The sequence below is a fragment of the Cetorhinus maximus genome, chromosome 9, assembly GCF_964194155.1.
Source record: "Cetorhinus maximus chromosome 9, sCetMax3.hap1.1, whole genome shotgun sequence".
Classification (NCBI taxonomy): domain Eukaryota; kingdom Metazoa; phylum Chordata; class Chondrichthyes; order Lamniformes; family Cetorhinidae; genus Cetorhinus; species Cetorhinus maximus.
Window position 1 is genome coordinate 93,116,784 of NC_135887.1, and position 23,081 is coordinate 93,139,864.

At 42.7% G+C, this 23,081-nt stretch overlaps 1 protein-coding gene across 2 annotated transcripts; it reads right to left on the reverse strand.

Moving 5' to 3' along the window:
• Positions 1–1,764: 1,764 nt before the first annotated feature.
• On the reverse strand, positions 1,765–21,579 carry LOC144684829 (troponin I, fast skeletal muscle-like). 2 transcript variants are annotated; one of them, XM_078549111.1, is made up of 8 exons: positions 21,471–21,579; positions 20,513–20,542; positions 19,449–19,481; positions 17,368–17,409; positions 17,133–17,264; positions 16,029–16,118; positions 9,908–10,090; positions 1,765–1,921 (listed from the first exon to the last, which is right to left on the reverse strand). In XM_078549111.1, the coding sequence occupies exons 3-8, from the start codon at positions 19,470–19,472 to the stop codon at positions 1,832–1,834; spliced, it is 561 nt and encodes a 186-aa protein (XP_078405237.1). In that variant the 5' UTR covers positions 19,473–19,481; positions 20,513–20,542; positions 21,471–21,579; the 3' UTR covers positions 1,765–1,831. The 2 variants fall into 2 exon arrangements, with proteins under 2 accessions (XP_078405237.1, XP_078405238.1); XM_078549112.1 differs by lacking the exon at positions 19,449–19,481 and having other exon boundaries at positions 21,471–21,578.
• Positions 21,580–23,081: the final 1,502 nt, after the last annotated feature.

A 23,081-nucleotide genomic window follows, 5' to 3' on the forward strand; every position in this document is an offset into this window, starting at 1 on the left:
CCTACCAATTTTTTTGTGTCATTAGCAAATTTGCCCATGTTATTATTAGTTTAATATCCAGGCTATTTATGTAGATTGGAAACAATAGGAGTGCAAGCACTAACTCTTATGGGTGTCCAATCAACACAGCCACAAGTACTATCTATTGACAATTTTTTATTCAGAGCCATATGCTACATTGGGTCCATGCAACTTTTATTTTTATCAGGAGCACTTGTGTGGAATTTTATCAGATGCCTTCTGAAAGACCAAATAAATTATATCACAGGAACTTATTTATCTATTTTTTTTGTAACAATTTTCAAGGAGATCAAGGATATTTTCAGGCAGAACTTTATCCTTCTAAATGTTGACCTTCTCTTATTGCCCTTTCTTTGTCCCTATAGAGAATCACCTAGCCTTTGCCCCACACCTTCTTCCTTCCTTAAAGTAGTGTGATGGCAAACAGAAAACAGCAGTTGGGATTCCTGCACATCTTTGTGTTGAAAATTTGATAACTGGGTGCCACAGCTGAAAATTGGGTTCTGACTCAAAAGGATGCGATATTATTCTGGAAGTGCAGCCTTCTACAAGACGTCATCTAATCAAAAAAAAACACTGTTACTGACAAGTTACAGGCTCCATAACTGACACTGAGAACATTGCAGAAAGATGCTGGTCACTTCATTATGTATTTGCATGAATGTCCAACAGAGAGGTGACCAAAAGAAGCCTCAGGATACTCATGTTTAAAAACCAACCCTGCATTTGAGAATTTATTTACACTATAACTTTAGATGTGTAGTACATAGATCATAAAATAAATGTTCTTACAATTGAAATGCATAAAGTTACTATTTATCTTTTTGCCATTCCTAATGGATACTTAACATATAATAGGGCTGCATGGCGATATATGTTGGGCCATAATTTGCTGTCAATATAACAGTGAGGCTAATGGGCACTTGCTGTTATTTATAGGTGAATGGTACAGCAACTTCAGGTGAGAGCAAAACATGGAATTCCCAAAATTGTTGTCAGGGATATGCTGCTCCAACGGTGTCTTGTTGCCTGGTTCAGCATTGAATTGTATTGAATGGTGTGAAGTTTCTGCATTTACACAGTAGGTATGAACTAAACTTGGCACAGATGGTTAAATCTTGTTCATTTCAGTCTAAGCACCCCTTTACTGACATGATAAGTATTGATTACTGTCAAACAACCTCTCTGACACTTAAAATTAACTATTGCAAGTATGAAGCCTCATTCCTTCAGGTTTTATTATTGTTGGAGATTAAAATAAAAATTATTTATTTTTTACTTTCCTTTCTGTCTCTTTTATTTTCCCTCCCTTAATCCATCCTTTCTTTCCCTCTGTTTATTTCTCTTTCTTTACTTGATTTGGCATTGAATACTCCCACTCTAATATACACTTCCTCCTCGGCCCTTGCACAGTTAATTTCACAAACTTCAATCCAATTGATTAAGGTGATACACAAGAGTTTGCGCTGTTCAACAAGTTTCCCTCGCAGTTATAAGCTTGGACTTTCAGCAACTTGGGGTTCGAAATATTGTTAGAAGTAAAGGAGCAAAGGCAAGCCTAACCAATGATGTATACTGTTCATTGCCCAGCTACAGCAAACCATGATGCAATATCAAGCAGTCAAAGGGTGGATTGAATTCAATCTAGATCCCAGCAACTTCATTCCAATAGCTGTGTTATTCTTTCATTCCAAATGGGACTAACTAAATCAGCACAACATATTTCCAATTCTGATGCGATCATTGACCTACATATATTTTATTACAAATATTAAATGTAATACAATATTTGGTTTCATGGTGACAAATTTTATTCAGCGCCCTCAAACATCTTCTTTCTGCCTTCCATTCCAGCCTTCTCCTCAATATTCTTACGCCAGTCTCCAACATCACGTAGGTCCTGCAGGGGAGAGTAATTTGTGAGGGTTAGGTATGAGGTTCAGCAAAACAATGACGCAAGTTGTAGGTTGACTTCTCCTTCCCTGGGTCTGTCAGAAACACTGAACAAGCACTTGCTATGAAATCACAGTACATGGGTCCACTCACAGGTATATGAAAATTATTTTCCCCTCCGATAGGTCTGGCGTCGATTTTCCAAAACAACAATAAACAATTATGCCCATTTAATCCCGGCTTCCGGGTTGACTTACATGTTAAATGTCCACGCAAAACTGAAACCTACAGGCTACAAAGGTCTCAGGAATCATTCTGTCTATGCTGGATGAGCTGACTTCATCCAAAGCAGAAAGGAGAAAAGAAACATCAGCCTTCTCTACATCTCCGATAGCCATTCAGTGATCCCTGCTTAGGCTTGGAATTGTTGTTTCCTTGTTAAATTAGCCGACTGAAAGTCACTATACATCATACATCAAGAAAGACAGCCTCTGTGAGTGTCTTGAGTGATGCTGGAATTTTACCCTAAGCACAAGCCAGCACATTCAGAACAGGAGGGGGTGTAACATTCTGCCCCCCCACCACTGCCCACCCACAACCATCTTAGTATTTACAGCAATTGAATCACAAATCTAATTCTGTGTATCTTTTACTTCAGTTTTTTCCCTTCCTCTTAACAAAGTATTTGACTCATGCTGGGGTACAACACTGGCCCTGGTCCAGCTTTTTACTTGAATTCTTCAATGTGAACTAAAACAGTGAAGGCAAGCACTGTGTGAGCATTCCAACCAGCCTGGTTCTGCCCTGTCAGATGTCCATACAGATGCACTTCTCTGAACGAGTCACTAAGTAGGGATAGGAACCTGATGATCTTTTATTCTTTATCCCTACCTCAGAAATACTGAGGTTAATTTCAACTTTTGTCAAGAGCGTAACATGGACAATATGAGAATGGTTGCCCATTATATACATATCTTTGATTTTAGACTAGGGAAGATGTACAACAGGTATGTGATTCGGTATGGCCCTTTAAAGGCTACTGCCAAAAGTTAAAATTACTCCCATTGAGACTAATTCTGGAGAATGAAGTTTTGCTTCTCCATTCCTCAGACTCTTTTTATGCATCCCTATTCTCATGATCTTATGGTTATGCAATTGTCAACACGGATCACTAGATAGCTACCAGGAGCTGCAGAGATGGCTGATTTTTCTACCCCTTTCTGTCTGTGCCCAATGCAGTGGAGTTCCCTTCATAAATCTTTCTGCCTCTCCTTCTTTAAGGTCCTTCTTAAAACTCATTTCAATTTTTTCTTTGGCTCAACATCTGTGTTTTATTTTCTTATTGCTTTGTGAAGTGGCTTTAGCATTCTTGTATATTAAAGATGCTATATAAATATACATTGTTGTTGTTGCATGACATTGCTACAGCTATTTGAGAACAACTAAATCAACACAGGCTGGTAGCTGACTCTAGAGCCTTCTAGTCTGGTCTAGGGCGGGTGGTCCATGTATTCGCCCAGATTTTCGGATGAGTGCCTTGCTGCCCTTCTCGAGGATTTGGCAGCACGGCAGGAGGTGCTCGTCCCCCAGGACGGGAGGGGGAGGGTGCCCCACTTGACCAAATGTGCGTGGGTGGAGGTAGCAGAGGTCATGAGCTCCCACGATGTGGTGTGGCGCTCATGGACTCAGTGCCGCAAGCGCTTCAATGATCTGCTGCACACAGGGAGGGTGAGTATCATGTTGACATCTTTCACTTCACCCATCGTGTAAGCTTTTCCCCCCACTGGCACCCCACCCATGTCTGACTGGCCTGAATGCAATGAGTCAGTGACGGCATGTGTCCTTAGCTGGGTGGGCCACCAGATATTCCCTATGCGTTGGTCAGCCTGAGAGGGTGGTGATGAGATGGGTTCTGCACCCACAGCATGTGGTGGACTGAGACCCACCATGACTGTGGTAGGGGCAACCTGGAGGATCTGCACCCAGGCACAGTGCTCGAACTCCAGGACATGTCGAAGTCAGGGTGATGACATGGTGGGAGGGGATCTTCAAGGTGGTCTGGAACAGATGGACCTGCTGCCCTCTGCGCTCCACGCCATTGTGCTTCCTCACTAAGGCAGGTTAAACTGTGCTCCCAAGTGTGATGAAGGCAGCATGTGACCAAGGCGGGTGGTGGGGGTGGCAAGAAGGACACACCTGGCATATTTGTGTGAGAGTTCGGCAGCAGTGGGGTAAGGATGCATTGGACCCCCGCAATGGCCAACTGGGCTTGAGGTGGGCCAGCCGCGAGGAGATTCATGTTACAAGTATCACTTATCAATGCTCTTTTCTCATTTCCAGGAGAAGAATTCTCACAACTCTGCTGAGTGGGTGAGGACTGGTGGTGGGCCAGCCCAGGTGGTGCTGCTTAGCAGCTTCGAGCAAGAGGCCCTCGACCTGGAGAGGTGCCATGCGCCCAGGTGCACCGGAGCCAGAGAGGCTGGGGTTCCACGGGCAGGTATGTATGGCCAGCACCCACGCCACCAATAGTCTCTCAACAGCCATGGCAGTGCTGATTGTTGAGTGAGTGACGTTACCAACATGGCTTGCCCATTGCATGTGGAATGATGAGCGTAGGATGATCCTGTGGACAGGCATGTACATTGACATTGTCCACACGCTAAATGATTGAATTTCCTTACTCTTCCTTTCAGCATCAGCGGCGCAGGGCCGGGACCCAGAGTAACAGGGTCTGACACCTGAGGGCCATGAAGTGTCAACATCACCAGCGTCACACCGTCTCTGCCAGCGCAGATACTGGCACCTCGTTGGGCATCAGATCTTCGGCTAGTGTCCCGGGGCACAGAGTGAGGGCATCTTACTGGAGTTGCTGGTGGAGACAGAGTGTGCCCATAGCACCAGCAGTTGGAGGGCTGCAGGGGCCCAGGCACATGAGCAGTCGGTGGCTGATGATGAGCCTCTGGAGTCTCCCACGATGCAGCCAACTCATGAGATGCGGCTGGGTGTGCAGGACCATCTGGTGTAGATACATGAGGCTCTGCTTGGCTTGGTGTCAGTGTTGCAAGAGTCTACGCGGACTGTAGCCAATGCATTGAGCCTCATGCATGAGCGCCAAGCTTCCTCCATGAAGAAAGTGTCGACTCTCATGGAGAGGCAGCTCCAGGGACAGGATCAGGGTTCCTGGGGCTATGCTCTGATCTGCAATCCCTCACGGCAGCATTGACCTCAGGTGGTCAGTGCCCGTGTGGGCTGTGGTTTGGGCACCAGTTCTCCCACCTCGGTCCCCATCCATCTATGGTGAGCAGGGAGGGCCGAACGGACCTCACGCTGGCGGAGCAGCTGCCTGTCGTCTCTGTGGGCTCCTCTCAGGGCGCTCGGGATGAGGGCAGCAGCTCTTCCATCCCTCTGCCAGTGACCGTGGCACCAATGAGGCTGCGACGACTGGGGAGATGCCAGCTCCGCAGCTGGCAGCTCCTTCCCAGGCAGGGACAGCACAGGCTCCACAGGCCAGAGGACGTCCGCCAAGGTCATCGAGGCCAACAGGACAGGAGGGAGAGCAGGCTGTCTCAGATGCCAGTGCCAGCAAGGGGGCACAACAAAGACTTGACACCCGCAAATGTAAAATTAAAACAGCTTAGGCACACCCCGGGTTCATCACCAGTGGTTTTTTGCTGGCCCCCCTATGAGTTCCTTCTGATTGTGTTTGCAGTGCGACACCATTTTATTTGTGTTGTGTTAAAATACTTCCGTGAAAATATTAAATTAAGATTGTCTAACATGGCTGGGGGTGCCTCTTTTCTTAGGCTGGTGGATGGATTCCTGAGATGTTATGAGTGATTTGTGTGTCATTGACATTTATTAATTGGGCCCATCGTCAATGCTCCTATCCTGACAGATTTAGCACTAATGTCTCCAGTATGGAAGCTTTAGTCCGGGCATGTGTTGGAGATCTAAATGTGCTGTGCTAGCTGAAGGTTCCTTGGATTAGAGCATCCCAGGTGTCCCTGCCTCCCTGAAGTATGCCCAGGTCAGCGTCTACCCCCTCAGCATTTCCCTGTATGTGCTCATCCTCGGACTCACTGCTGGACTCATCGTGTTCAGCCGCAGCCACTCCATCTACATCTTCTTTGTCCACAATGTCCCCCCTTTCCAGCGCAAGATTGTGGAGAGCGCAGCAGCAACCACTATCAGCGACACTCGATCTGGGGGCTACTGGAATGCGCCCCCGGAACGGTCCAGGCATCGGAAGCGCATTTTGAGAAGACCGATGGCTCTTTCCACCACAGCTCTTGTGGAGGCGTGGCTCCTATTGTACCGCTGCTCAGCTTCTGTTCTTGGATGGTGGAGAGGCGTCATGAGCCACCTTCTGAGGGGATAGCCCTTGTCACCCAGCAGCCAACCATCAAGCCAGACCGGAGCATTGAAGAGCCCCGGCACCTGGGATTGTCTGAGGATGTAGGCGTCGTGGGAGCTGCCTGGGTACCTTGCACAGATTTGTAAAATCAGCATCCTGTGATCACACACTATCTGCATATTCATGGAGTGGAAGCCCTTCTTGTGGACGAAAGCACTGGGTTCACCTGCTGGCGCCTTGATGGCCACATGTGTGCAGTCTATTGGACATGGGGGAAGCCAGAAACGGCCGTGAAGCCTCTGGCTCACTATGCCTGGCAAGCCTCGTCCTAGCGGCAGTGGATGAAGGTCAATGCACGCCTGAACAGAGCCTTTGTGACCTGCTTGACACAACTGTGGACAGCTGATTGAGAGACACCACAAGGATCACCCACTGACCCCTGGAAAGAGCTGGAGGCACAGAAGTTGAGGGCAGCTGTGAGCTTTAGAGCCACTGGCATATGGTGTCCACCCACACAGTCAGGTGAGATCTCAGGCCCAAAGATCTGACAGATAGGGAGTTGACTGTCTCCCTTGAGAGACGGAGCCTCCTTTGGCACTGCCCCTCAGACATATTGAGCTAGCTGCTTCACCACCTGTAAACCCTGGCAGCAGGATAGTGGCGTCTTCTGCAGCCCCTTCCACCTTGGACTACCTCTTGGCCCTGCGCCCCTTGTGCCTGCGCCTGTCCTCCCAAAGGTGGCTCCCCTGGAGGCTGAATGTGCACTCCTGGCCTCCTTCCCCTTCTAGCCCTCCCTTCCTCCTCAGGGGAGGAGCCTCCAGTGGAGAGATCACCTCCCATTCCCAGGTTCAGGGAGGCTTCCTGAAACCTACAGTTTCCAAAACAAATCCTCACTGCAAAGTGCTGACCTGAAGGCTATGAGTCCAGTCCAAGCAGTTGGTATGCGTTTTGAACTTTTCCAACTCACACAGGCAAGTTTCAGTAACTTTTGTACAATAAGTTTTAAATCTGTAGAATCGCGACCCTACAGTGCCCTCTTCTCCCGCTCGTAGATGAGATTCATACAAATTTTTACTACCCGCCTGCCCATGGCGCCCGTGCGACGAGCCGAAGATCACACGGGCGATGCAAAATCCCCATCAATTGGAACCTCAAGGGCCTTAAGTGGCCCGTTAATTAATGGCGGGTGCACAACAGAGATCATCGTGCCCCCGCCCACCGAAATATCGCGATGGCGCGCGGTGATGTCGGGGCGCCCGACATCACCGTGTATCATTTTATGCATCGGTGTTCGGGTCCCGCCCCCCCTGCACATCATACAGAAAATTCTGCCCCTGCCATGATAGAAGCATAGAAACCATAGAAAAGCTACAGTGCAGAAAGAGGACATTCAGCCCATCATGTCTGCACCAGCAGAAAAAAGAAACTAGCCACACATTTTAATCCCACTTTCCAGCACCTGGCCCATAGCCTTGCAGGTTACAGCACTTCAGATGTGGATCCAGGTACCTTTTAAATGAATTGAGTGTTTTAGCCTCAACCACCAATTTAGGCAGTGAATTTGAGACACCTGCCACCCTCTGGGTGAAAAAGTTTTTCCACATGTCCCCGCTAACCCTTCCACCAATCACCTTTAACCTATGCCTCCTGGTAATTGACCCCTCAGCTGGGGCAACAGGTCTTTCCTGTCTACACTCCCTAGGCCCCTCATCATTTTGTACAGCTCAATTAGGTCACCCCTCAGCCTCCTCTGTTTTCAGCCCTGGCAACATTCTTGTAAATCTCCCCTGTACTTTCTCTAGAGCAATTATGTCCTTCCTGCAATGTGATGACCAGAACTGTACACAAAATTCCAGCCATGGCCTAACCAGCGTTTTATACAGTTCCATCATTACATCCCTGCTTTTATATCCAATACCTCATCCAATAAGGGAAAACATTCCAAATGCTTTCTTTACCACCTTATCCACCTGTCCTGCCACCTTCAGGGACCAGTGGACATGCATTCCAAGGTCTCTCACTTCCTCAACCCCTCTCAATGTCTTCCCATTTATTAAGTATTCCCTTGCTTTGTTTATCCTCACCAAAAGCGTTGCCTTACACTTTCCTGGATTGAATTCCATTTGCCACTTTTCTGCCCACTCAACCAAATTATTGATATCTTTCTGGAGACGACAGCTATCCTCTTCATTATCAACTATATGGCCAATTTTTGTGGCATCTGCAAATTTCCCAATCATGCCTCCCACATTTAAGACCAAATGATAAATATATACAACAAACAGCAGGGGTCCCAACACTGAGCCCTATGGAACACCACTGGAAACCGTTTTCCATTCGCAAATCCATCGACCATTACCCTTTGTTTTATGTCACTGAGCCAATTTTGGATACAACTCTCCACCTTCCTCTGTATTCCATGGGATCTCACTTTTCTGACCAGTCTGCCATGTGGGACCTTGTCAAATATCTTACTGAAATCCATGTAGACAACATCCACTGCATGACCCTCATCAATCCTCCTTGTTACTTCCTCAAAAAATTTGATTAAGTTAGTAAGACACGATCTTCCCCTAACAAAGCCATGCTGACTATCCCTGATCAACCCATGCCTTTCTAAGTGACAGTTTATCCTGTCTCTCAGAATTGAAGCCAATAAATTGCCCACCCCTGAAGTCAGGCTGACCAGCTTATAATTTTCTGGCCTATCCATCGCACCCTTTTTAAATATTGATACAACATTCACAGACTTCCAACCCTCTGGGGCCTCGCCTGTATCTATTGAGGATTGGAAAATGATCCTCAGAGCATCTATTATTTCCTCCCTGGCTTCCTTCAACACCCTGGGATACAATCCATCTGGCCCTGTTGATTTATCCACCTTCAAGGATGTCAGTCCCTCCAGTGTTTCCTCTCTCATTATGCTTGTTGTGTCTAATATTTCACATCTAATATTTCACAATCATCTTCCTTTGTGCTTGGCAAGACTTCAACCAGTGGAAAGTTCTCCCCCTAATTACCACTGACTTCAGTTTTGCTAGGGCTCCTTGTTGCATTCTCAGTGAAATGCTGCCTTGATGCTAAGGGCAGTCACTCTCACCTCACCTCTTGAGTTCAGCTCTTTTGCTCCTGTTTGGGCCAAGGCTGTAATGAGGTCAGGGGCTAACTGGCCCTGACGGAACCCAAACTGAGCATCAGTGAGCAGGTTATTGCTTAGTGCCGCTTAATAGCACTGTTGACCACCCCTTCCATCACTTTGCTGAAGTTTGTTGAAGATGGTCATTGCCTGGAACGTTTGTGTGGTCTCGATGTAGGACTCAGAGAATAAGTGGTCAGGAAAGATGAGGGATGTCTAAAAGATGGAACCCATTAGGGAAATAAATATTTAACTTAACAAAGGGATGAGAGAGGTACTCTACCCATAAAATATATAATTTGTGAATTGATGAGCGTGTATCTCTGTGATCTGACATTTCAACCCAAGTGAAGTTAAATACTTTAAACTAATAGCTGTAATACCTCAGTCAGGCTGAGGAAAGTTTGTTTCAAACACTTGTCTTCAAGTGGCCAGTGCAGAGGTACAAGTTTTCAGAGGCAGAACTAAAGTCTCAGCCACAGTTTTCGGGGTTGTTGCCTTACCTTCTCCTTCTCAGTGTCCTCTTTCTTCACCTGCTTCAGGTTAGCTCTCAAGTCCATGGACACTTTGTGTTTGGAGCCCAGTAGAGCGCGTAGCATGGCATCAGCAGACATACGGACTCTCTTTAGTGGTGGCCTCTTGAACTTGCCTTTCAGGTCAAAGACTTTCACGTTCAGGTCATCAATCTGTAACATTGATGGAGTTAAGCATCAACATTTATATAGGCCCCAAGCTCTGGAATTCCTTTCCCTAAATGTCAACCTGGCTTTCCTTCTTTAAGACCTAGTTCTGCAGCCAACCTTTGGTCATCTGCTCTATTATCTCTTCATGTGGCTCACTGTCATACTTTATTTTATAATGCTCCTGTGAAGTGCCTTGGGACGTTTCATTACGTTAATACATAACAATGAGTTGTTGTAAACATGAAATGAGTCAAAATAAGCTGTAGGCTTCAAATACACAATGTTCAACAATCTTCTGAATTCCTGCATTGTCACTGTGCGAATATCAATCTGCAATCTCTCACTCCTCCTGAAAGAGAGTTGGATTGGGTCCTACACCCGCTATCCCAACCTCAATCTTTTTCCTGACTGGGGGCTGCTTATTTATGCAAGGTGAATTCCTGATGGAATTCCCACCAGTGCCAAACAGTCTATCACTATTGGAGCAATTAAAGGGAGCAGAAAAGTCCTGAAGGTCTCCTAGAAAATGTCATAAAAGCTTTGGCACCTCATTGAAAAGATGAGGAGCATTGAGCGAGGGTGAGGGCTTGACCATTGGGCCCTCTTCCTTTAACATGGTGCTCAGCAATGTTGCTGGTGCTGCCATAGGGCCTACTGCCACCCACCCTTCCTGCAATCCCTCATGCATTCTGCTGTAACTCATTGCTTCACGTTTACTCTGCTGACAATATTAAGTTAGGTGGCATAATGACTAGTGCAGATAGGAACAGTAAATTGAATGGGGAAGTGATAGATTAAATGAGTGGGAAAAACTGGCAGGTGAAGTTCAATGTGAGATAGTGTGAGACCTAAGAAAGATAGATCACAATGTTTTCTAAATAGCGAGAAGTTAGGCACCGTGGATTAACGGTGAGATTTAGGGGCCCAAGTACAGAAATCACAAAAAGCTAGAGGAAATTTATAAGTTTCTAATTAAGAAAGCTAATGGAATGTTGGCCTTTACCTCAAGAGGTTTGGAATACAATCACTGGAAGTTATGTTACAGTTGTACAGAGCTCTGATGACACCCCACCTGGAGTACTGCATTCAGATAAAGGCATTGTACCTCAGGAAGGGCATATTATGGAGTGGATGCAGCATGGACTCAACAAAACTATACCAGGCCTAAAAGGGTTAAATTTGAGGACAGGTTGGTAGGTTTTATTCCCTTGAATATAGGAGATTAAAGGGTGAACTAATTTAAAATGTATAAGATGATAGGATAGCTAGAGAAAAAATATTTTCTCTGTTGTGGGCATCCAGAACAAAGGAGCATTCATTTAAATTTAGAGCTAGGCCTTTAAGGGATGATGTCAAAAAATGCTTTATACAGTGAGTAGTGGGAATCTAGAACTGTCTCCCAAAAAGCTGTTAAAGCTAGGTCAACTGATAATTTCAAAACCAGAAATGATAGATTTTTGGTTGGCGAAGGTATTACCAAGACTGGTAAATAGAGTTAAGATACAGATATAGATCAATTATGATCAAATTGAAATACGGGCCAGGTACAAGGGGCTGCATGGTCTATTCCTGTTCCTATAATTCTCCTACAATCTACAACCCAAGGTTAACATGATCTAATTATCTGTACTACTTCCTGGTTTACTTCATCTTAATTTTTTTATTTTGCAAACAAAAAATCATTGTAGCACTGTGGAGCCTTAACCTTAATTTTACCTGTAAAAGTTGTGCATTAGTCCCCCATAAGCATGATACCTATTAGAGAGCCAAGTGCAATATCTGCCTTCAATGGACCCTTAAAGTCTCTAACCCTTCAAAGATCATCAAGAAGATACAATAAGCTTAATTTCACGCTAGCTCACACCAAGAATCTTCCTGTATGAAATTGAGATTGTTGTTATGTTCTGCTAAGAGAAAATGCAACCTATTAATTGTTTTTTTTTTCATTGATAACTCTTAGCTTTCTATTTATTCGTCACAGAACCTCATTGATGTTCATCAAGAGAATGCTGAATTATGGATAATGAACAAGAAACTATTATGCATTGCAAGAAAATGATTGGTATAATATGTTTGACAAGATTACTTGAAACTATGCAGTGAGCAATAGTAATTGTGGATGTTTAGCTACACCATTGTAATATATTAGTTATCTATGTTTCTTTGTAGAAGTGATTACCATGATATCAGGCACATTAAAAAGTGAGGTAAGTGTAAATACCAAAAGTGTTTGTCTCTGTGCTTCAATGCTCTACTTCACTGGGTCAAGTTTGACACCATTTGTCCTAAATTCATAGCTCCAAATGAGTATTCTATGTTCCATAGTGTAGAAATTGGAATGTGTTGTGCTTATTGGGTGTAAAATAGAAGTAAAACATACCAATTTAGCAGTGGTAAGGCCTCCAGGCAGCTGCCTAAAATAGGATTGGACTATTGTAATGGTGGGCCTAAGACCTGTTAAAGGACCCCTCTACAAAATTTCGTGCTTAGTTGCAAGGCCAGCCCTGCTCAGAATTCTCCAGTGGCCTAGGTGGCTGTCAACTAAAAGTTCATTTTAATTTTCTATTCCAATAGTCCTTTCCATGAAATGAGGACAAGCGGAGTGCTACCCCCAACTCCACAATCCGTGTGATGCACCCGCACCCCCTCCATTACCTGCTATAATCAGTTACCCAATTTTTCATGTGGGCCAGGCTACCTCTGGAGGTACAACTCAGGCCTCTTTGTTCAGGCCCAGACTAATTTTGATGCCACTATATTTTCTAATACTGAAGAAATGCATATGATTTGTATGGTGTTTGTACGATGACAACAATATTATTGACAATAGCACTAATCAAATCTCAACCTATTGTAAAGTAATGGAAAGTACTACACCATATTTCAACTTTTTAGTTAAAGCCTTGGAGAGGAGGTGCCCATGAAGGCATGGATGGGTTCAATTTTAACATTGTGTGGGTGAATGGGTTCTGAGTAAGTAAAAACTTCAGCCCATGGCCTTCACTATACAGATTTGAGTTTGATTCTTCAGAAATTAAATATCCTCCTGACTTTCACATGGGTCACCAAATGTGTTTTCAGTTTAATCTCTACCAACAAAGTTGCACAGTCCCTCTTCATATGCACTGCGGTTATCATTTATGTGGCAGCACAGCACATTGAAGCATGGCAATATTGGGAGCACAGCTGTACTGTTGGGAAAAGATGCAGAGCTAAGGCCATAAATTTCCCATAGAAACCAGATGAGTGGTCACCCAGGGTATTTTTCGGTAATTTCAGAGAACTGTTGGTGAAGATCTAAAAATGAGGTACATGCCTGTCTTCCTAGCAGGGATACTATAGGAGGCAGAGGAAGGTACAAATGTTTCAAAAAGCACAAAAGCATTTTTTAAAAATGAGGCTGGGCCACATAATTTCTCTTTATGTCTGATCAGCCCCCAATTGCGATTTCACGCTGGCTGACCAATTAACGGCCAGCCAGCGTGAAGCCCGTGCTAAAAAGCTCAGCGCTGCTATGCTGGGGGCGGGAGGAGGGTGGAAAATGACATCAACACAGGCACAGGCGAGCGCTAAGAGAAAGCTCTCTGAGGGCAGAGAGGTGTCTCAGGGAGCTGCAGACCCGAAAATGTTCCAATAAAGTTTTAAAAAGCAGAAAAAAAATGTCCAAGCGTCACAACCAGGCACCTGAAAATATGGATGATAAAATTGCTGCCCACAGATTTTTACTTTTATTTTATTTCATAATGGAAACCTCATCTCACCCTTGGATGAGGTTTCATGAAAAATGTAAAGGCCGCCTGGCCAATTCGCCCATCTGCCAACCGTAGGGTTGGACGGGCAACAAAAAATAGCAGACAATTGCACCGTTACTGGGTTTAATTGCCCTCTTAATTGTCGGTGGGCATGCTTCCGACTTTTGTGTGTGTCCGCCAAGCGAAATATCGCGCAAGTGTGGGATGACGTCGGGATGCTCAAAATTCAACCCTGGGAGACCATTCAACGATGTACATGATCTGTGATGACATAATCTTTCTGGAATATTTACTTGGTACTTAGAAACTGGTCTTAAGCCTATATTAATGAAGCCTATTTTGTACATTTAAATTTGAAAATTGCAATTAATTTATTATAAAAGGCTTATGAATTATTAATATAATAAGTAGATGCAAAACTGCAACAACAAAAACAATTGACATTAATTCATTAATTAATTCAGAAAGTAACTAAATATCTTATTGGAAGAAATATTAAATATGAGAGAGATAGGTTGAAATAAAGGTGGTGAATTGCTACTCGGAACAGCAGAGGTTCCAGTTTCCTCCCAGCTTCTGCTGGACAACTAACTGGCGCTGTATGCCAAAGGTGCACTGTGCCTGTGGGGAAAGACCCTATCCCTGGACCTGAGCATTTACATGGTATGATTGCCTCTGGGTACGGGGATGCCCAGGTAGAGCCTCACACTGGGATTGAGGAGCAGCAGAAGAGTGAAGCTGTAGGCCTGAAACATTTGCAGTTATGTTCTTGGTTGCTGAAATTTGAGATCATAAGATCATAAGAAATAGGAGCAGGAGTAGACCGTTTGGCCCATTGAACTTCTTCCATCATTCAATGATCATTGCTGATCTGACTGTGGCCTTAACTCCACTATTTTGCCTGGTATCCCTACCCCCCACGACCATCCACTCCCCCGCACCCCAGGCATAACTCTTGACTCCCTTGTCAAATCTGTCTCGCTCAACCTTAAGTATATTCAATGACCCAGCCTCCACTGCTCTGTGGGGAGAGAACTCCAAAGGCTGATGACCCCCTGAGAGAAGAAACTCCTGCTCACCCCCATCTTAAATGGAGAGCCCTTGGTTTTAAATTGTGCCCTCTAGTTCTAGATTCTTGAGCATTTTCATTGCTGTTGGATATCATCCAGAGAATATTTAAGGTGCCTTTTTCAGGATGCTTCCAACACCACTCCCACATGGACCCTCTAGTTTGCAGAGTTTTGCTGCACACCCATTACCAGAGCTCTTGGAGAGCCCATCTGATTAGGTGCCCCATGAGTGAAGTCGGGAATGCCGTCTGCTGCCTCATTTACATTCGTTTATTGGATCTGCACCTATTACACATGGAAGCCCATTTATGAAAATCCAAGGAATCCCTGGAAAATGTAGGGAAGCATTGTGGAAGTGGCTACCTAATGCAGTGGGCCTCCACACTCACTTCCTCTTTGCTGCTCTGGGAACTGAGAATTCCTCAGGTGCAATGAGAGAAAAAACCATACCATTGGTTCACCTGTTGTAAGATCCATTGGAGGAAGAGGAATGAAAAGTGTTTGAATGGAAAGTTTATGGTGGAGATGTGGGGATAGATGAATATTGTGTTTTACTTGATTACCTTTGGGGAATCAACAAGCATTTATGCAGATTAAGTGGATGGGATTGTATCCATGATTGAGTAGATCGTCCATTGTCTTGTGAAGGAAGTGAACATAAAGGGCTGAATGGCTGCTTTTCATTTCACTCTTTCTCATGTAATGAACAGTTAAAAAGATTTAGGTGATTAATTGAGTAATGCCAGTAGTTCTAAATATGATAGTAAATCAGCAGGGACTTCAATGGAAAATAAAATTGAGTGTAGTGTGAAGTGAGCTGCTGATTCCTTATACATCCATTTTGCACAATTGGCATTGGCTAATTTCAGGCCCACAGAGTGAGCACATTGAGATTGTCATCCATTGGTTGATTTTCTTGTCTCCTTTCATTCTGCTTTACAACTATTTCATATGATACAATAAGATGGGTGCAGGTTTAAAGGTTAAGAATCTTTTATATAATTAAAGTGCTTAGAAGGACTTCTTATTGTATCAGTGCTTGGTATCATTCTAAAATGCTTCTTTTAACAAAATATGGTGAGGTTCTTCATAGAGGATATTTATAAAGGTGACCATTACCTCCTTGGTGCTCTTAGTAACTTTGGATTCCATGTCATATCTTTCCTCATCAACGGCATCTATCTTTGAATGAATTTTTTTGCATAATTCCTGTTGAAACAGATAGTGAGAAACTTCAAGATTGTGATGGCAGTGTGTCCTTCTTTTTATTCTGAAACTGTAGTGCAGTATAAATCACACCCACATTCTTACTGGAAGTGACCAGAGGGCCTGCTGCGAGTTGCATTGGATGGAACAGTAATGCCCACAAGGAAGAAATAATTGACTGACGGTTAAGTCCTGTCTGAATTCTTCCACTGCCAAGCAGCATTGGTGAGCCTGAAGAGTCTACAAGATGTCAAAATGAAGGAGGTGAATCATTGTGCAAGTTTATTCATTGGGCCACAATTTCTTCAGAAGTATTGTTGCGGTGTCACTGTAGCTTTAGAAGTGGGCCAGGAACCCTGTTTACACTAAATTCTCAGTGAAATTACGAAAGCAGAAAGTTAAAAAAAAATGTTCAAAATGAATGTTTTGGTATAATTACATTCTCAAGACTGTTTTCCCAAGATTGTCCCACTAAAAGAAATGGATAAAATGCCTGTTTACGGCCATAAAGCAGCAGTTTCCTGTGATTCGCCTGTAGAATGGAACAGACAGTGAAACCCTTAGGAGGAGGCCTGCTTTCCCACTTGAGGCATGGAGCCAGTGGCTACAATGAGAGAGAAATTATAAAGGGGAAAATATGAAAAAACAAAATTACTGATGGTTGTGATATGTAAATTATTGCATTAAATTTTACAATTCAGGTCATTTGGTTGTGAAAGGAAACAAGGTTTCAAGGGTATATGGGAAAGCCACCCTCATAAAATACATTTATTTAGCAAATCATGGCTTTGGGTCTGTATTCAGGTGACATCATTGGTAAGTGAAGCAGTATTTCCCATTTTCACAGTGACAGCACAGATTACTGTCAAAGCTAGTTAAACTCTCCTCTATGTTGCCCTGGCCAATGTACCTTGATCCTTGCTCCTCGGTCTCAGATCGTTCAGTTCTATAAGCTGTGAGTCTTTCAGAGTAAAGAGAAAAATAGATTGCTTTTTCAGAAAATGATGTTGAAATAACCTGTAAATCTGCAACTGAAAGTCCAGAAGTTTGAAGTTGTCCGCAATGTTCTTCCATATACCTCTCCTTCTCCTCTACCTGGCCTGCTTCTTCCTTCTCAATTGCAATTTTGGCAAGAGAGAGCAGAAGACTCTGAAATGCAAGCGTGATTAAGCAATTAGTTCAATGGGGAACTATTAAGATATTGTACATGACTATCAGTATAAAGAAATAGCAGGATAGGCTGAAAAGTTACCTTCAGATGCATCCTGCGGGAAGATGTCATCCTGTGTTTTTTCTGTAATGATCCAGGAATAGAGAAAAGGAAGAAGGATTGGAATGTAGGTTAAAAGCAGATTCATTCAAATGGCTGGCAGGGCAAAAGAACATGCTGTTAGTGTGCAATAACTTCCAGTTCATCAATTCATCTCAGAATTAAATTCCAACAAAAAATTTTCTCCAATCACCCAATTGGAAGCTCAGTTAAAAACAATGGAACAAAGAGCTGATATCAATAGAAGTATCCACAAAACTGTTGGCATAAAAACTGATTCACTAAAGGCAGTTAGGGATGGGTAGTAAATGCTGGCTTTGCCAGTTACACCCACATCCTCAGGTTGAATTTAAAAAGTGTATTGGTTTGTTTGACTGTTGCTCCTTGTCACAGATAATAGCTTGCATTAATAATATGAAAGAATTTCAGAAAATATGATCTCAAAATGGAGGAAAGATCTTCTGAAGAGTCATGTAAACAATTCAGGAAATAATAGACACTCAGAAATGGTTGCAGGGCAATAATTTCATAAATAGTCAATCTATCACTTAAGTCTAATTTATATTTATCTATAAGTCATGGCAGTCTTGCATCTTGTGAGGCTATGGTTTGCGCTTTGGTAGTCAACTCTGTGTTAAGCATCGCCTGGTGCGACTCAGGAGCCCCACGCTTCCAATGTCCTTCCAGGCAGTCAGCCTCCAGAGGTCACAGCGTCAGTGACTGTCTTCCAGTTGTCAGTGTCAATGTCTGCCATCTTTATATCTTGCTTATAAGCGTTCTTGTAGTGGAGGTTTGGACATTGTGACCCAGTGGACAGTTCAGCATTCAGAAGGTCTTTGGGTGTACGGCTATCATCCATCCAATGAATGTGGTTGAACCAGTGCAGACGTCATTGACTTAGTAATGAGTCTTTGCTGATGGGATTCGGGATAGATGCATTCACTGAGATCTGCAGTCTGACAAGGGCAACAGGGGTAAATGCTTTTCCCATGATGCTCAGCAGGGACCTGCCCCAAAAGATACTGGAATCCCTGCAGTCATCCTTGTTCTTGTACAGGGTCACAATCTTTACATCAACATACCCTGGGCACTGCCCCCTCCCTCCAGCAGAGATAGAGAAGTTTATGAGATGCTGCAGGAGTACACGGTTTCCCGTGCTTGAATAGTTCAGGCAGAATAGCATCATCAAATGGAGCTTTGCCAATGGCAAATGAATTAATCACCTTGCTAAGTTCCTCCACTGTGGATTTGGTATACAGCTCTGTCATGGCAGGCAGGCTGTCTATGGTGTCTAAGTCTTCTAAGTACAACTCAAGTAATGTTCCACCCATCTCTCCATCTATTCATTGCATACGTTGATGACCTCCCCAGATTTTGTTTTGAATTGAGCTGTTCTCTTTGCTGATGAGCCTATTACCTTTTTGATCTCTTCATGCATGCCCTAGCATTCCCTAAGTTCCCTGGCATCCAAACATTCTGGCAAAGTTGCAACCAATAGTCATTGTCAGTCCTTCATTTCAGATGTGCATAAAAGCAAATCTGATGAAAGGTCTCCAACCTGAAATGTTTCTCTCTCCACAGATGCTGCCAGACCTCCTGAGTGTTTCCAGCATTTTCTGTTATTAATTTAGATTTTCAGTATCCGTTGTATTTTGCTATTGTACACTCTTAAGATGTGTTACTTGTAATTCATCACCTCCAATTGCATTTATCATTACCATCTCCAGTGGCAAACTAACATAACTTTATCTGTGCATTATGTAGCCCAGGAAGAATATTATCCATAATTGTTCTCATTAGTCAAGTGCAAAAAGCACAACCATTTCACATGCTCACTAATGTACTTTACCACAATGGCGGAAAATTGCTTTGCATGGGAACATGCAGGAACATTTCACACAGTTAGCATTAGGTTCCTCAGATATCTTAATGGCAGCACGATTGATGCTTTATTAGAACACAGAGCACTATTGTGAAATGGTTTGGGCTGCACAGTGAATGTGATCTTTAAATTATGAATACATTTACATTCATTCTAGCACATGCAGTCACATAGACTTTACCCTGGGATTAGCACCCAACACCATACCTCATCACTGTAAAGGAAAAGAATAATTCTTTAGAATCCAAACAACTTTCCCATTTTCCAAACGTCATTGCTTATTAACACAAAGTTAGAAGGTACTAGAAATGCATAACTATAGCTAGAGATTATATAGAGTTATACAGGCCCTGCAACACAGAAATAGACCATTTGGTCCAAATTGTTTATGCTGCACATGAGTTTCCTCCAACCCCACTTTATCTGGCTTTATCAGCCTATCCTTCTATTCTTTTCTCCCTCATGTGCTTACTTAGCTTCCCATTACTCACCTCAACTCACCTCAGTAGCGTGTTCTGCATTTTTACCACCCTTTTGGTAAAGGACTTACTCCTGAATTTTTTATTGGAATTATGAGTAATTATCTTATATTTGTGACCCCTAGTTTGGTCAACCTCACAAGTGTTCTCTATCAAACCTTTTCATTATCTTAAAGGCCTCGACCAGGTCATCCCCTCAGTCTTCTCTTTTCCAGAAAAAAACACCCTAGCCAATTCAATCTTTCCTGATAAGTATATCTTCTCAGTACTGGCCTCATCCCTGTGAATCTTTTTTGCACCATCTCCAATATCTTCATATCCTTTTTATAATATGGAGACCAGACCTTTGCACAATGGTCTGAGTTACCCTAACCACAGGCCAATACAAGTTTAACTTAACTTCTCTGCTTTCCAATTCTATCCCTTGAAAAATGAATCCGGGCACACGGCTTGCTTTTTTATGGCCTTCTTAACATATGCTACTACATTTATAAATTTGTGCATCTGTACTCCCTAGATCTCTTTGCTCCTCTACCCCATTCAGACCCTTAAAAGGGCCTGATTTTAACTCAATGTAAGCTGATGGGTATTTAATGAGTTAAAATCTCAGCCTTATCCAAGCAGCATGTGGCCTCTTTATTCTTCATATCAAAATGCATTACATCACACTTTTCTATATTGAAATTAATTTGCCAATTATATTCCCATTATACCAGAAACAGTACAAACCTACATAAATTATTTAAAAATGACAGGTAATACTCACTCTCCCATTTTGATAGTTGTGTTTTACGGCCTGTTAATAAAGAACAATTGAATTACCAATGTAATCAGTTAACTTAAAATAACTATTTTATGGGTAATGTTCAAAGCAAATACCCTCAACTATAATGTGTTTGCAAAGAGGCTGTTAGTGGAATTGCCTGTGCTACTCAAATAATCAATGAAGGAATGGGGAAATAAAATTCTCAACGTCAAAGTATTGATGACTTGTAACAGTTTTCAAAATCAGACCCAAGAGGGAAAGATGAGCTGTGCAGAAACTATATCCTGAAGAATGGGTGGCATTTAGAAATTAATTTGAGAAAGTGTTTCTAAATTTGGTCAAAGCACTAAGGGGAGCAGGTGCCTGTCAATGGGCTCCTTAATGTCAGTCATTTCTTAATCTCACACAGCCTAAAACCAGTGTCCAGTGGCTGCAAGGCAAATACCAAGAAAACCAAGCCTTCTCTTTGCAAAAGCCAGAGAACTTCTCCACAAGTTTATGCTTCTGCTTCTACTGATGAAAACAACTCTCCAGTGAGGAAAAATGTCAATATTAACTGTTGAAAGTGTAATATACTTATTGTGAGAACATTTGAATAGTCAACATTCTTTAAAACCAATCATTGTAAGTAAAGATTTTAAAACAACAGTAATATGTCTAATTGGAAATAATCTCATATAACTGATTATTTTAAAACATTGAAAAAATAATTAATGCACCAAACATTTAATATATATAAATTGAAAAATATTAAGTCACGGCACAGAAACAACTTTGCTTTACTTCATACACAATTAGTCACAATTAAACTTCAAATACTTTTGATAAACAGTTGAATAAAAGATGTGAGTTTGCAATTGTAAAATGTGAGGGCAGCAGGTTGAAAATGTTAACATATAGCAAAAAAAATTACGAAAATATAAACAAAAAGTTTTGAAAAATCAAAACTAAAGCTCACCTGGGGCAAAGAAGACGTACGGAGGGTAGTGGGTCTGGAGAGTTGAGGTGAAGACTGGTAAGCCACAGATAGTTTTCAAAAGCAAGCGGTATAAATTGCTTTGTGTGATGGGTCAGCAAAACACAGCTTTCTTTTTATGGCAATGAGCTCTCCTTAGACCAATAGACTCCAGCCTCCAGAAATACCCAAGCTGTGCTTTTAGAGTATAAATAAATCAGCTGCAAGACAGCCTCAAGGAACTGTTGAGCTGTGGAGACCTTTAAAAAAATCTGTGAAAACTTTCACTCGCTTGAAGATACTTGATTGATTCAGGACTGCAAAGTATGAATTGATATTTCACCATCAGAACTAATGGTTTTAGTCCTGCATGGACTCATTTAACATATCAGCAAGCAACTGGAGTATTTTAATTCTTATTTATTCCTCTTAAGACTTATCAGAAAATTAAAATGTTCAGGGGAGAAATAGATTTTCTGAGGACATTCAGTTGCAGTGGCATTGCCCCTTTTGTGTTGTTGCAAAGTAAGTTATACCTCACAGCAAAGCAAAAAGTGGCAGGATAACCTTGGAGTGAGACACTTTGGAGGTGCCGTCTCACATCGTTTGGGCATGACATCACATGGAGTTTAGTTGCAATCTGTGACTGTTGGTAACTCGAAAGAGTTTCCACTTGTGACACCACAGGATTATTGAATGAAGGAGTGTCACACATGTAAAGAGACTGCAATGAATGATCCTACCCCAACGTGTATTAAGCAGATTTATAAAGTGTTCATGAACTCTATAAGGCCTCCTTATTACATTATAAACATAAGCGGTACCTTTGCCTAGAATTTCTGCAGCGGTTCTCATGATCTTCTGCTGAAACTTTGGTGGTAGGTCAAGAGAACCCCCAGGGAAATGGCCTTAAATGACTAAAAATGTTTGTCTGTGCCATTTCTCTAGAGTATTGTTGATCTTCTGCCAGAGTTACAGTGGTAGTGGGAGAACGCATTGAAATTGCTCCCTTGTTCATTAACAATTCAACTGTGGACATTTCTAACTCTGCTCTCACAACACTCAAAATACGTTGGTTGGAAATGGTGTTCTGTCAATGCATTGTTAGTAAGCATTTGCAGAGATCTCTCCTGACTCAGGGCTGGAGGTAGGTTGCAGTGTAGCAGTGTAATTGTGGTCTGTAGCTACTGATCTCAAACAGGCAGCAGAGTATAACCACAAACAAAGGTGGTCATAAAATTTGAGGTTGAATATTAAGAAGATGAAAATCTGAAATGAGGAAGAACACCCATTCAAAATATTAAATTGACTCTCAGCTTTCCAGATACTGATTGATCAGCTTGTATCTTTTGTTTTGGTTTAATATCTTCTGATGTCTTTTGAAGCTCTGACAAGCAAAATTGTTTTATTGTATTTGGGGAGTTCTCACTACATTGGGTTGGAATTTGTTACAAAGCTGTTGTATCGTTATCATGACTGTTTTCCGTAGATGTGATTCTCCTGTTTTGTGTGGCATTTTTTGATATATAAATTAGGACAGATGTTGTTTAAAAATTACAGAATCACAGAATCTTTACAGTGCAGAAGGAGGCCATTCAGCCCATTGAGTCTGCA

Excerpts from the sequence above, each read along its gene's own strand:
- LOC144684829 (XM_078549111.1), bottom strand. The coding sequence starts at position 19,472 with ATGGTGTTGGGTGCTAATCCCAGG. Across the intron at positions 16,119-17,132 it reads TTTCAGTTGCAGATTTACAG|GAATTATGCAAAAAAATTCA; the intron begins GTTATTTCAACA and ends CTGTTTCAACAG. Across the intron at positions 1,922-9,907 it reads AGGACACTGAGAAGGAGAAG|GACCTACGTGATGTTGGAGA; the intron begins GTAAGGCAACAA and ends TCTCCCCTGCAG.